Source organism: Vigna radiata, chromosome 5 (assembly GCF_000741045.1).
Source record: "Vigna radiata var. radiata cultivar VC1973A chromosome 5, Vradiata_ver6, whole genome shotgun sequence".
In the NCBI taxonomy this organism is placed as follows: Eukaryota; Viridiplantae; Streptophyta; class Magnoliopsida; order Fabales; family Fabaceae; genus Vigna; species Vigna radiata.
In genome coordinates this window covers 3368666-3384700 of record NC_028355.1, presented here as the reverse complement: position 1 = coordinate 3384700, position 16035 = coordinate 3368666, and the positions used below count along the sequence as shown (strand labels likewise).

Genomic DNA, 16035 nt, shown 5'->3' with positions numbered 1-16035 from the left:
ATGGATGACAAAGATCAATCCAATAACCCAGCAAGTCCTTTTTACTTACACCCTGGAGAGAATCCAGGACTAACCCTCATTTCCCAGGTCTTAACTGATTCTAATTACACTACTTGGAGCCGCTGCATGAGAAGAGCTCTTCTCTCAAAGAACAAAATCAAATTTATTGATGGGTCTATCAAAAAACCCCAGAACAGCAAAGACCCTATGTTTGATGCATGGGAAAGATGCAATGTAATGGTACTCTCATGGATTACAAAAACACTTTCTCAACAGATTGCAGAAAGTGTGATATATGTTGAAGAGGCCAAAGAATTATGGGATGAATTGAAGGAAAGATTCTCTAAAGGTGACTACTTTAAAATCTCTGATCTTCTTCAAGACATTCATTCAATCAAGCAAGGGGAGAGAAGTGTCAGTCAGTTTTTTACTGATTTAAAGATCCTATGGGAAGAATTGGAATCTTTGAGACCAATACCCAACTGCACATGCAAGACTCCTTGCAGCTGTCAGCTCTCAAAAATTTCTCTAAAATACAGAGAAATAGAGCATGTTATATGTTTTTTGAAAGGGTTAAATGAGACCTATAACACTGTTCGAACCCAGATCCTATTGATGGAGCCCCTGCCCAATATTAATCGAGTATTCTCTCTCATTATGCAACAAGAGAGGCAAGAAAAGTCTGATGTTGGCACTGTTGTCCAGAATAATTCTGGTGAGACCACCAGAATTTTAGCCAACATTGCAGACAGAAACAGTAATTGGAGAACAGAACAGACCTGGAGAGGTCAGGGAAGAGCTACTGGACCACATAATCAGGGAAGAGGGAGAGGGAGAAATCCCAATCATGGAAAACAGTGTTCCTATTGCAATAAAATGAATCACACAGTTGATGAGTGCTACTCCAAGCACGGCTTTCCCCCCTGGTACAAGAAGAATGATGGCACTCAAGAGAAGAGAAGTGGATGGAGTTCCACTAATGTCTGCCAAAACAATACTAGACTGAAAACTACCCACCAGGGAACCATCAACACTACTTTAAACAAGTTCACACCTGAGCAAGTTGAAAAACTTCTCAAGATGATTGAGAAGGTCGATGACCCCATACACAACATCAATCAGATGCAGAGAAATGATAAGGAGGACAAGCCAGGTATATCCTCTTGGATTATTGACACTGGGGCCACTGACCATGTGACCCATGAAAAGAAAAATTATGTTACTTTTTATAAAATTAAACCCATCACTGTTAAATTGCCAAATAATTCAATTGTTACAGCTGAACATGCAGGAACTGTCCAACTTTCTAAAGATTTTGTAATCTTTAATGTATTGTATATACCTATTTTCTCTTTCAACTTAATTTCTGTTCAAAGTCTTACAAGAGACTTGAACTGCAGTCTAATCTTTTCCTCTGAGTTTTGTCAGATAAGGGAGAACACTACATTGAAGATGATTGGGTATGCTAATCCTCACAAAGGCTTATACTACTTACAAGCTTTTCCCACTCATGATCAGGATTTTGTTTCGAACTCTGTTTTTTCTTTTAAACAAGTTGATGTAAATATATGGCACTATAGACTAGGCCATCCTGGACAGAAGGTTGTAAAACAGATTTGTGAATTTTTTCCTTATGTTCAAATGAATGCTAATACCATTTGTGATGTTTGCCACTATGCTAAGCAGCACAAACTGTCTTTTCCTATAAGTAATTCCTTGTCTGCTACATGTTTTGATCTTATTCATTGTGACATATGGGGCCCTTTTTTTGTTTCTTCCATACATGGCCATAAATATTTTCTTACTATTGTTGATGACTATAGTAGACATACTTGGATTTTTTTAATGAACAACAAAGGTCAAACAAGAGGTCTGTTGGAAAACTTTATTGTTAAAATTAAAAATCAATTTGGTAAAGAGATTAGGGCTGTTAGGTCTGATAATGGACCAGAATTCAACTGTACTAGCCTATTTGATTTGTATGGTATTAATCATCAAACTAGTTGTGTTGAAACCCCTGAACAAAATTCAGTTGTTGAGCGCAAGCACCAACACATTCTCAATGTGACACGTGGGCTCATGTTCCAGTCAAACATACCAAAAGCCTATTGGTCCTATGCTGTTAGTCATGTTGTTTACCTTATAAACAGGCTACCTACTCCAACTATTAACAATGAAACACCTCACAGCAGAATCTATAATGTTCCTCCCACCTATTTAGATTTAAAAACCTTTGGATGTCTCTGTTTTGCTTCAACTCTTGAAGCTGGCAGGAATAAGCTTGATCCAAGAGCTAGGAAAGGAATTTTCCTAGGGTACAAACATGGTGTCAAAGGTTATATAGTCCTAGACATCAATACTAGAGAGTTGTTCATAAGTCGAAATGTAGTCTTTTATGAGAATATTTTTCCTTGGAAAAATCAGCAAAGCAACACAGAGTTTGACAGTGAAGGAGAAGACATAACTGCCTCCCTCAATAGTCCTGCAGGAAGTTCTGCCTGCAATGATGATGAAAGGATTACTGAACAAGGGATACATCACAATGTAATAGAAAACAACAGCACTGATGGTGAACCTGATAACAGCGAAAGGGATAATGGACACAGGAGGTCTGATAGAGCCAGAAAAACTCCAGCATACTTGAGTGATTATGTTCACCAGGTGAATCAATCCATATCTATTAAAAACAGCCTTAAAACCCCTTATCCCATCTCTGATCTCTTGTCCTGTAATTCTTTGACAGAAAAGCATCTGAGGTACACTATGGCAATCACTGCTAACAGTGAGCCTCGCTCCTATAATGAAGCCAAAGACATTGGTGTATGGGCAGAGGCAATGCAGAAAGAAATAAAAGCTTTGCAGGACAACAACACCTGGTTTTTGACACAACTTCCGCAAGGGAAGACAGCTATTGGTTGCAGATGGGTATATAAGACTAAATATAAAGCTGATGGGACTATAGAGAGGCATAAAGCTCGCCTAGTAGCAAAGGGGTACACTCAACAAGAAGGAATAGATTATTTAGATACATTTTCTCCTGTTGCAAAGTTGACTACGGTTAGGCTGCTCATTGCAGTGGCAGCCTCTCAAAATTGGTTTCTGCAACAGTTAGATGTGAACAATGCTTTCTTGCATGGAGACTTAAATGAAGAAGTCTACATGGAACTACCCCCAGGTCTTAATAGCAATAAGAAAGGCCAAGTATGCAAACTTACCAAGTCCCTATATGGCCTAAAGCAAGCTAGTAGGCAATGGTTTGAGAAGTTATCCACCTTCCTCACTTCTGTCAACTACACACAATCAAAGAGTGACCATTCCCTCTTCACCAAGAGAACACCTACTGGATTCACAGCCATTCTTGTCTATGTTGATGACATCATATTAGCAGGGAATTCCATGACAGAAATTAACAGTGTAAAGGGTCTTTTGCACAACAAGTTTCAGGTCAAAGATCTAGGAGAACTCAAATATTTCCTAGGATTGGAGGTAGCAAGATCCAAGAAAGGAATTCATTTGTCCCAAAGAAAATATGCTTTAGATACTCTTGAGGAAACAGGAATGTTGGGCTGCAAACCTTGTTCAACCCCATTTCTAAGTGATACCAGCTCTTTATACAGGGATGACAATTATTTGAAGAATCCCACCTCATATCGGAGATTGATAGGGAAGTTGCTTTATCTCACAAACACTAGACCTGACTTATGTTTTTCTATTAATTTGTTGAGTCAATTTGTACAATCTCCAACTGACTATCACTTTCGGGCTATTCAACATGTGCTTAGGTACATTAAATCTAAACCCTCCGAAGGACTGTTCTTCCCAGCGGACTCACCCATACACTTAAAGGCCTTCAGTGATTCGGATTGGGCAACTTGTCCTAATACTAGGAGATCTACCACAGGTTTTTGCATCTTCCTTGGGTCATCACTAATTTCATGGAAAACAAAGAAGCAAAGCACAGTCTCAAGGTCTTCCACTGAAGCAGAGTATAGAGCTCTTGCGGCCACTACCTGCGAGATTCAGTGGATTCACTATCTCCTAGACGATTTAAAGGTTCAAGAAGCTGGAGTTCCAGCTCTGTACTGTGATAACAAGTCAGCCAGGCATATAGCTCATAATCAGAGCTTTCATGAACGGACCAAGCACATAGAGCTTGATTGTCACGTTGTTCGCGAGAAGATACAGGCTAACCTTCTACATCTTCTCCCTATTAGCTCAGAGGAACAACTAGCGGACATTTTTACAAAGTGCCCTCATCGTGTTCGGTTCAAATCTATTGTTAGCAAGCTTGGATTGGTGACCATACACCATCCAGCTTGAGGGGGGGCTATTAGGATTATTATTCTGTTTGTTATTATTATTCTGTTTGTTTGTTTGGGGGGTTACCGTTTTCACACAGTAACCACACCCTCTTTTGTGTTAGCTTTCTTTTCCCTTTTCAGAACTCTATAAATAGAGTTCCCTTGTACATTTTATTTCAAGAGACACACACCATATTATACATACATGAATATACGAGACTGAGTTCTTGCACTTACCTTTTTCTCTCGATCTTTTTCTTCTTTCGATCTTCTCCTTCCTTTCTTACTCGGTGCTTCATCTGTGAGAGGTGAACTGCTTGATCTGTTGCAGATCCNCCCAGGAAGGCCTTCACTTTGCTCCACTCCCGTTCTCCTTGAAGACCTCACTCTACCCGAAGCTCTGTTGCTCACCAACCATCTGACAGATGAAGAACCTTCTGGTTGAAGGCTTGGTTTTACTCTGATGCGTTTTTACTCTGATGCAAAACGTGCGTTTTGGGTTAAAGGGGTGATTGGGCTTTTTTACGGTTTGGCCCATTTCTCTTTATTTATTATGTATGTTAGTAGTAATGTTACACTAGTAGAGTGAATAGAATTATAATAAGTAATTACTTGTGATTTTTAGTTTTAATAATTATAGTTATTATTTTTTATTGAAATAAAAGGCTGTTTTATTTTTTTTTTATCAATTTATTTTGTGTTTTTCAAACTTTGCAAGAATATTTCATATATTTAGACTTTGAATTTTGATCTATTTGTTTTTTGGGGGGCTTCTGATATTTTTTTTGTGCTTTGAAAATTTTTATAGGTCATTTGGAGTTATTTTGAATATATTCTCAATTTTACCTTAAGTTTGGATGTATACGGTGTATGAACAACAAACAAGTTTAACAATATCGATATCAACAATACCAACAAGTTCAACCAATTTTTAACCTATAAAAAACGAAAACGAAAGTTCATCAAAAAACCAAAATGAAACTAACCTTCTTGAACATGGGTTCACTGTTGGAATAATGTCGTCGTGAAGGAGAAAGGAGAACACGCCTATGCTCTAAAGAGCATCTGTGTACGAAATCAATCGGTCAAAACGAAAGAAAATCATACCTAAAACAGTAAATCAACATGCATTTAACAAAAGAAAGATTAGACGTGCTAGTAGTCGAAAGATAAAATGAATAATTTTTCACCCTTTTACCCAAATTTTTAATGAATTCACTAACATTTAACGTCTGAAAAGTGATATTTTGACGTCTTATAGCTCTTTGACGTCTGAAACTAGAGCATTCGATGTAATACGTTCATACATTTTTACCTTCCCGCCAAACATTTTCATAAAGTTTATCCAATATGATGACGAAAATTGATAATTTTGACATCTAATGAGCATATGACATCGGAAAGTATAAATTATGATGTCGAAATTGAATATTTATTTACAAAAATGTCACTGATATTTTTTTACATTAGATTTTTCGTATTCCAACATCTAAATGGGAGATATTGAAGCCTTATTTTACACCAGTAGTTAATCAATGATTTTCTTTAATATAATATAATAATCAAATCTCAAAAAACCTGTTTTGTTTTGTTACTTTTTTTTAACTTTTTTTTATATCATTAAGTTATATAAAATAATAAAAATACATTTCCATTTAATTAATAATTTGGTTATTATATTAAATTTTTTAAAAATTTTATTTTATATTATTTTGTATTCAATTTATTCTCAATTGTTGTCAAATATAATAATGCAGTCTTGATTAAGGTTGTTGTCTCTCTAAACTTAAGACAATGTATTCCTTTTTCCTTGGAAACAAATTGAAAACCCAGAATTGGGTTTATGAGCACATCTCTAAATATGCATTAGATAAAAATGAAGATATTGAATCTATGATATTTAATCTAAAGGTGACGGTTTTTGATATGAAAGAAGTGATTTTGATGAAATTATGTCTATCGAAAAAATATGTTAAAGAAGTACATGTAGTCACCTTGTAACAATATTAATGTTATTTAACCAAAGGGACAATGATCTCTATTTTTTTTTTAAATATAAAGACTTTATTAAGTTAACAAGAAAATATAAAGACTATATTAACTCATATACTTTAAAGACTAAATTACTATGTCTTTTATTAGATTAACCAGTGATCACCTTCTAAATACATATATTAACCTCGATTTAACAAAAAAAAAACACATAGATCTTATTTAACAAAAATTAAAATTCAATTAAGTAAAAATAATAATATAAAGAATAAAACAAATTAAAGATTCACTAACAAATCAAAATATTTCTAACATTAAACCAAACTACTACCATGAATAACATGTTTAACATAGTTCTAAATTTATCTTTAACATCATAGTATTTTTTTTAAAATGTAATAAAGCTTTAAATTTTTAATATATCCAACTTTTTAAATTATTGTTTAGTATATGCATATATAAAATATAGTAAGTATGTATATAGTATTGTTTAAAATAGTTTTATTTTATTCAACTTAAAAATGTCAACAAATAATGCTGATTTTATCCGTTATCATTGTTAAATCAATTTATGCACTGAAACAAATAATGAATCATTATAATTTATCAACAATTATCTTTATTTTAGATAAGGCAATGAATTAGTAGGAGACAATAGTGTGTGATTATGTCCTTGATAAGATAAGTGTGAAAAATACTTGTTTACATATTTATTAATATTTTTAAAGTTGTAATTATTTATAAATTATGTGTTTTCCTCGTAAAAAAAATATAATAGTTATTAGAAAAGTTTGTTTAGTTCATTGTATAAAAACTTTATACACCATTGAAGATTTATCAGTATTTTCTTGCTAAGCCACTCATGATACGCTCAACTAAAAGGAAGATCACTCAATTAACGAGCATAGCAACTCACTCAGCGAATGGGATCAATTATCAGATGAACAATTGAATTTTCGTTCAGCGCATGCATACTTGGACACTCAGCGAATTATATAATTCTGGAATGGTTATCAAGTCGAGAAAGACAAAAAACAAAATGAGTTCTGGTCTGAAAGCCACGAAAAAATTTCAGGAAAACTCTTCACCAAATTTTTACATTTTAGATAACTAGAAATAGCTAGATTTTTCTTTCGTTGGAATTTGATGCAATGAATTCAATATGATGTAAAATTCCTATGCAATATATTGTTGTTCGTTCATATACTTGGATTTACTATCATTGTATGGAAATATAATGTTATTTGAATGTTTCTGCTTACTGCAGAGTAACTTTGAACATGGACATAGATAGAGCATCTAAGTGATTTTGGATATAGAGATAAATTCAATACCTTGATCATTCTTAGCATTTGACTTAATGCAAATTATATGTTAAATTGACTAAGGGATTAACAATTTAATATATGAATTTAGAACTAGTTACTAAGAGACTAGGACTAGTATACCTTAATAGGAATGTTTAAATGAAATAATAGTATATTGTATAGAGTTTTATCTTCATATGATTCATGAAACTCAATTACAATGAAACTTCTCTTAAATTTTTAATCAAAATATCTAAAATATTTGTTATGACAATTTATAATTGATTTTATAAGATAATTGCAATTAGACAAACAAAACAAAAATATCTTATATATTTTTTTTATGTTAAACATTTCCATGCATTACATTCAATCAAAATTTGAATATTTATTATCTTTTCTTAAAGCTTTTTTCTCAACCTTTTGAAGTATGCAGAGTTGTTATATACTATGTTCATCCTTTCTAAAGGTTAATATGCATATTTAACTACAATTAGAATTATTATACATTACTATTTAGTACGTATTAAAAATAATTATATATACTTTTATATGGTCGACTTCATAATTTATATACTTAAAAGTCTTAGTATTTATTTAACTTGGTCTGAATTAATTTCAAGTCTCTTATACAAATATATATTGGAGAATGTTTTTAGGAGTTTCCTCCTTCACATATTTTCCCGTTTTTCTTTATTTCATTTCTTAGATTATTTTTAGCCAGTTACTATTATTATAATTTTGATATTCTAAATTTTCATTTTATATTTTAAAAACTTGCACATCACATAAATGAGTATTTTTTTTATAGACACATAAATAAGCCCTAAAAACTCATACAAATTCACACATTTTCTAAACAGATGTATATAATAATTGACTTTAACAAAATTCACTTGATGAAAAGTCAATAATCATCTGTTATAAATAACAATTAATTCTTCTTAAACTTCAATTAGAGAACATTACACTCTCTGAAACGGACAATGTCTAAAATTATTAAATATGATAAAAATACAATATAAGTTTCATAATTTTGAAAAAATTATCATTTTTGAAAAATTATTGTTCACTTTTGGGTAATTTTTAGTTTTAAAAATTAGTTTTTCTAATGATGGTAACAACAAATATTTGATTCAATCATGCAAGAAGAATTTAAGATTTGTTTAGTTGTGAGGTGGTATATATGTCATTATCATGAGTGGCTGAAGACAACTAAAACACTCATAAGAATAATAAAAAAAGTGCATTAGGGAAGAAGACATATAGAAATGGGCAACTGAATTATTTACAACAAACCAAAGCATAAGGTATTATTTTTGGGATGGAAGCACCGACTTATAAATGCAGCATGCTAATTTAATATTATCCCTAAGATCAATGCAACTAACCCTCTAAATTTCAATAATTTACTTCTAATTTATGCCAAAATGATAACCAAACTTTCCGACCATTAGTTGCAATTATAAAGATTGATTTCTTTATTGTCTAGGTGCTTAGACAACCACATATTTTTTTATGGTCATCGTTTTACCTAGTGTTCAACATTTATAGTCAAACCAAATACTAGAGTAATATTATATTGTTTCATAAATTAAAATATTAACTCTGCTTTTCTACCAGACTATAATGTTTTATGGATGTCAATTGAGGTAATATTACAAAAATTCTTTCGATTCTGACATACATATTATTTTATTTCAATATGATACCAATAGAAATAAGATAGTTTTTATATAAAACTTAACAAATCATTTTTTTATTATAAGATAATTTTCAATTTTTAAAGTGTTTAAAGTGTCTTAATTATTTAGGAAGTTTTTTTATATGGTCGAGAATATAATGGATTTATCGATTATCACAATAAAATCTTAAAGTTTATGTATTTATATGTTTTAAAATGAACTTTTAATTAAGATTAATCTAATTACAGTTAAAAAATTTATAGATGTATTCTACGTACTTTTACTTATTTAAACATGTTAGATATGTGGTCTTAACAATACAATAACCGATTGATCAACTCTTAACCATGACAATGAATTTTTGAGATTGGATAAATCTTCTTTCTTTATAAATGTTGACTGATTAGATGAAAACATTTTTAACCAAACAATCATGTAGTAATAGAAGTTTAATAGAAAAATATTTAATTATATATGGATTGGAAAATTTCAGATTTCAACAGTTTTTAATTTTTTTTGGGATTAAAACAAAATCTGATTTTCAAAGCAAGTAACTAAAAAGATCAAATTTAAATTTGAAAAATAAAATACTATTTAAATTTCCTTAAATTAATTTAGGTTTTTTAAAGTTTGAGTATTTTTTTTATAAAGAAGAATTGTTTCCTAAAAACTATGAAAAAAAGTTAATTGTGAAGAAAATAAGGATAATAATACTTAAATAATATTTTTTATAATATTTAAATATTATTTACCTGTAAAAAATGTTGTCTAAATATATTACTGTGCACTTTTTCTTGGTTTCATATGAACAACTCCTGTGGGGTAGCATTATAATTGCAAGCTTTGCATTCCGACCACACTTTTGTTGTATTAATCTGAAAATTTATTACTAAAATATTAACAGAAAAAATGAGTACAAACAAAAAGAGAAATTAATTAATAATAGTTTTGGAAAAGAAGAGAATGACACAGAAAGGGCCACACAATGTCCTTATCTGCATGATAAGGCCATTCACTATTTCAGATCCCTTCTGTCAAAATATTTTTTATTTTTTTTTTCTTCTCTTCTTTTTCATGCATAATATTTTTTTTTCCATTTTATTAGATTTTTCTTTTCTCATTTAAGGAAAAAACAAAAAATAATAATGAATTATCGACATTATAGAGCCACCCATTTTGTAGTGTTTTTTCATCACATGTAATACGGCTATTTTGGATTTTTATACCTATTTAGTTTACCTTAATTTGAAGTTGTTATTTACTTTTTAATTTATATCTGTACATAAAATATTTTTTTCTTTTATCACATCTATCTTCCAATTTTATTCTTTAAATCAACATTAATTTTGTTAAATATAATTAAAATTATGTATGATCAAAATAATAAAAAATTAAAATAATTATTTTATCAATTTTATTAAGTGAAATTTTTTAAATTTATTTTCTTTATTTGATCTTTTCTTAATTTAACTACTTTTTAATTACAAAATTATCTATAAAATAAACAAAAAAATATTTATAATAAACTATAAAAATATTTATATTTAATTTTATAATTGTAAAAAATAACAAAATAATAATAATAAATTTTTATTATTTTTTATAATCATAAAAAAAAATTAAACGCATATGTTTTCACTAAGTTTTTATAATTTAATTATTCTTATCTTTACTGTAGATAAAGTTTTAATTTTACACAGTATAAATTTTTTTAATTTAACAAATTAAAATATATGATAATCTCTTATCAGATTATATTCTAATTAAAATTATCATGAATTTATTTTAACTCATTTCTAAAACAAGGTAAAGTAACGTGGAATTTCTTAAAAAAAAATAAAATGGAAAGATATTACATATTAAGTTTTTTAACTTTAATATATTTGATATTCTCCATATTTTTATATCTCTAAAAGGTTCTTATACCCAAAATATTTCTTAAGTATTCTTAACTAAGAGAAAATCTTAAATCCTAAACTCACTTCAAGAATCAGAGCATCAGTGATTCTTCTTGGTATATCACCAATCCTATTTAATAATTAATACTTTTATTATTATTTTATATATAAGTAATTTACAAATATAAAATGACATCATTGACCTCTGTAAAAGAACAGTAATGCATGGAAAATCTTAAAACAAAACCGTGAGTCTGGGTTGTCTCTTCTCAATAAAATTAAACACATCAGAGAAAATGAGCTTATAATAAATGTATTTTCACAATGGGAAAATTAAGCACATTTGCAAAATTAAACTTATTAGAAATCTGTCCGATCTTAATCACGCTTATATTAATTAGCGAGTTAATAGAGAATCTAGAATAAGAAATAAGGTGATTCTTATAATATGTGTTTTCATTTAAGATTTTTTACTTCTATCTAATTGATCTGAGAATATTTAAAAGAGTGAGAAACTTTAAACATTATATAGAAAGAAAATAAGGACTTATTTACATTAAGATAAAGTGAAATTATTTATCTTTTATCTATTTTTTTATTTAATGTATAAATAATTAAGGACATATATTGTAAGTTAAAATTTTCTTTCTTTTCTTCTCTTGATTAACTAATAGTGAAAATACATTTTATGCGTTTATAGGTTGAGATTGTTGCACGTATCTTTTGGTTTTTTTTTAGTTCTCTGTTGATAATAGGTTTTAAAGACTCTTTTTTATCACGTTTTTTTGTGTTTTATAGGTGTTCTTAAGATTTCTTGAGTTCTAAGCAAGGTTTGGTCAGAGGTGTTAATCTATGACAGTTCTTTTTGAGGTAAAGGAAATTAGTTCTTGTTTTATGTTGAATTATAAAGTATGTATGATTAAGGTGTGTAGTTTGTAAATATTGAATGTTTATGGTTAAAATGTTAGTTACTGTGAATTGTTGTTATCTAAGTATGTGTTTGATCACATGATGAATGTTGATATTGAATGATTCTATGTTAAAGTTAGATTGTATGATGAATGGTGGTGTTGAATTTGGTTAAATGTGAAGGAGAATTGAACTAGGTTGAGTTGCAAGTGTTTTTGGTCAAAAATAAGCGGTTTTGGTATTTGGGTTTTTGAATTAAGGGTTAAAAAGAGGAAATTAAGTTTTAGAGTCTGTTTGGATGTGATTTGAGACTTGTTAAAGTTATGAATCAGTTGAAATATGAGCTAGAAAGAGGTGGTAGCAGTAGTAGGTTGGTGGTGTTTTTGGATAATTTTAAGTGTAAATCGGGGTCTTGAGTGGCGAGATTTTGATTTGGATATCCCGAGGCAATTTGAACTAGTCAGGGTCTATCCTTAAGTCATTTGGGACTTGTTCAAACTCTTGAGGTACTCAAATATGAGCTATAACTTGTGGAGTTTAATTTTGGTCTCTAAAATGAGGTTTTGGTTAATTTTAGATTAGAATCTTGTGGTAAAATAGTTCAAAATGAGTTTAGGTTGGTTTATTTACTTTTGGTTAGGTCAATTTTAGTTCAGAATTCAATATTAGAGTGTTAGAAGTTGGTGAAAGTGCATAAAGTAGGTCATGTGGAGTTAAATGGTGCAAATTTATTAGAATTATTATGTTGTAGAATTTTTCACTCTTGCTGAGTGAGTGTAGCCGTTGAGCCAGTAAAACTATATCTAGTTGAACAAATGTAGTCATTAAACGAGCAAAATGACTATTTTTGTATTCGCAGAGCGAACTTGGGGGTTAAGCGAATTAATTTGGGGGAGAAGTTTGTTCTAGCAGTGGATGAGCGAGTGTGAGCGTTGAGCGACTATGGGCGCTGAGTGACCAATTCATAAAATGTTTTGAGTCTTTCTTTCTTTTGCTTTCTCGTAACTTTGGACTATGTTAGGCGCTTTGAAGATTGTGTAAAGGTATCTATTGAATTGTATGGTGGTTTATTTATTGTTCAGTGGCATGGTTTCGAATATATTGTGGTATGGAATTGAGATTAATAAGAGTTTTAATGAGAATTCTTAATGATTATTGTATCAAAATGTTATTGATATGAATGTAGAAAGTCTTGAGAATTATATTGACACTTTAATGATCATTCATTCTCAATTAAAGAAGAATGATACATGTGCTGAAAGTAATATGAAATATTAGTCTAAATGCTTTCAATATGACTTAAGACATAATACAAAGTAACCTTACGAGTGTGCTTTCATCTTTTTATTATAATGTAGGTAAATTTTCAAGAACCTCACCAACTACTGGTTTATAAAATTTTAGTCTGAAAGAAACAAGTTATCAACTATGAAAATTTATAATTAAATCAAAACACATGTAATGTTCGTCATATTAATTACTATTAGTTACTTACAGAACATATTATTATCCATGCACTCACTGTCAGTTACAGCATCCAACAATTATAAATCTTAGAAAAAAACAAATAAATCCATGAAAAAAACAACATCAGCTAATCTAAACCTTTGCATATTATAATGTTATCTAATGAATAATAAATCCCAAACAACCCTTAGCCTCGTGTAATGGTGATGTACATAATCTTGATGTATGCAGCAACAATTTCATTTTGTTAAACTTTTAATTGTCAGAAAATCAGTCTATAATATTTGTCAAGAGATAAGAAAATTAACATAAGAAAGATCAAAGCCATTGTATTATATTATATGAAATATATCGTAATTAGATTCTTTTATGCCCTACAAATATATTAATTATTAGATTTGATTATTTAAAAATATATTATATATGATTAATTAATGTGTTTAATTGTAACAGACTTTTATATATATATATATATATATATATATATATATATATATATATATATATATATATGGGGTTTGTTAATACACGTACGCCTGTTTTTCAGTTGGTACTTTTTAACAATGTGTACCGGATTATAGTAGACAAAAGTACCCTCATTTATCATGGATTCAAGTTTTAAGGTTAAGGATATTTAAATAATTTTCATTCTCAAAACTAAAAAAAAAGAAACCCCCAAAACTAAAAAGGGTTGAGAGGAATGAGGGAGGTGAGTAAGGGTTTGGGTGTTTCGTTTTTTTTNCTTAAAACTTAGAATCCATGATAAATGAGGGTATTTTTGTCTACTATAATCCAGTACACATTGTTAAAACGTACCAACTGAAAAACAGGCGTACACGTGTTAACAAACCCCATATATATATATATATATATATATATATATATATATATATATATATATATATATATATATATATATATATATATATATGTGTGTGTGTGTAAAATTTTAAAAGAGAATTAAAGACGACTGACCTAGACAAGTTCAATCGTAACAGCCATTTTCTTAAAAAGTTAAAAAAATTAAAAAATAATAAAATAAATAAATAAATGAGATAGGATATGAATGGTGATGAAGATGTAGATTTGGTTGAATTCTATTGTACGAAATAATAATGGAAATTGTTTATTTGGTTCCTGGGATGTTCTTCTCTGCTTCCTTGCTTTTACCAAATCAAATTCTGTAACACAAAATGATCGTGAAAAGAATAACACGTATGCACCACGTCAACCAAGCTAATCATTCTGCCAATACAGTCATCATCATCATCATCAATGCAATGCAAATTGCTATACATATATTTAATGGCTATGCATGACTTTCACTTTATCCTCTCTCTCTCCTTCAAATTCTATTCACTTACGTCTACTCTATAAAAACGTGTGAAAAACGTTTTACTTCTCAAATTCCAAATTACCTAATTTTAACTCTCATCTTTAATTATTTAGTCATTCGTTAAGATTTTTGTAAAAAGAAAATTATAAGATAAATGAAACTTAAATAATTCATTTTTTTTAATTTTTATACTCATTTTCTATTGAGAAAAAGTTCATTTTAATTTAATTCTTAATATTTTTATACTCACTATCAAAAATCCAAGTGCAATAATGAGAAGAAGGAAAGCACAAAAAAGAATATGCCTCCACCACACTTCTTTCAATTTCCAACATATTACAACACATTGATAATCTTCCATTTTTAATTTTATTTATATTTTCAAATTTTATATACAAAAATCTAATATCAATTATTAAAATAGAAACGATAAAATGCTCAAGATTTCTCGTTCTATTTTCTATTAATTAACTAATTTAATAAAAATAAATCTAAACTACCTACATTAAAATATAGACATATCAACCAATTAACCAACTCTACTCAACAACATCGAGTGATTGATAACTTAGAATTGAATTAAAAGGGACTAAGAATATATAATTGTTAATTAGTTTAGTGCAAATTTGACATGTTAGGAGGAGATTAACTCCAATAACTCAAGGTGTGATTCATATATAATAATACAATACAAGGTACTTGTAAAAACTAGTTGATTAAAGTCAAAGTGTTTGCTGAAATTGATTATTGAATCACTTTATAGAAAATGAAAATAACATAAAAGTGTCATATTTAATTATTTTTAAACTTTATAAAAATATATTTAAAATATATTGGTGAGATAGGAATATGCACCCATTTATTTTATTTTTATATCATATTCAAATTTTAAATTTGTCTTTTTAAAAAAAATCAACTGTAAAGTAACACTGTTAATTATTTTTCTGTTTTCTTCTGTGATGAAATAATTATGTTTGAAAGATAGTAAGTAATCTCAAATTTAAAATATATATATATATATATATATATATATATATATATATATATATATGCCTATTTAATTACACTATTCCATCTATTTATCAATATTTTAAATCTTTTATATCATTAAATAATTTAATATAAAATTTGTATTGTGAT

General features: G+C 29.0%; 1 protein-coding gene across 1 annotated transcript; it reads left to right on the top strand.

Moving 5' to 3' along the window:
* Window positions 1–1469, top strand: LOC106760077. The gene is made up of 2 exons (XM_014643512.1): window positions 1–1153; window positions 1429–1469. The coding sequence occupies exons 1-2, from the start codon at window positions 1–3 to the stop codon at window positions 1467–1469; spliced, it is 1194 nt and encodes a 397-aa protein (XP_014498998.1).
* The last annotated feature ends 14566 nt before the right edge of the window (window positions 1470–16035 follow it).

What these genes read in the sequence shown, in the direction of transcription:
- LOC106760077 (XM_014643512.1), top strand. Translation starts at nt 1, where the DNA reads ATGGATGACAAAGATCAATCCAATAACCCAGCAAGTCCTTTTTACTTA. An exon ending in TGATAAGGAGGACAAGCCAG is followed by an intron (nt 1,154 to 1,428) that starts GTATATCCTCTT and finishes GAGTTTTGTCAG; the next exon opens with ATAAGGGAGAACACTACATT.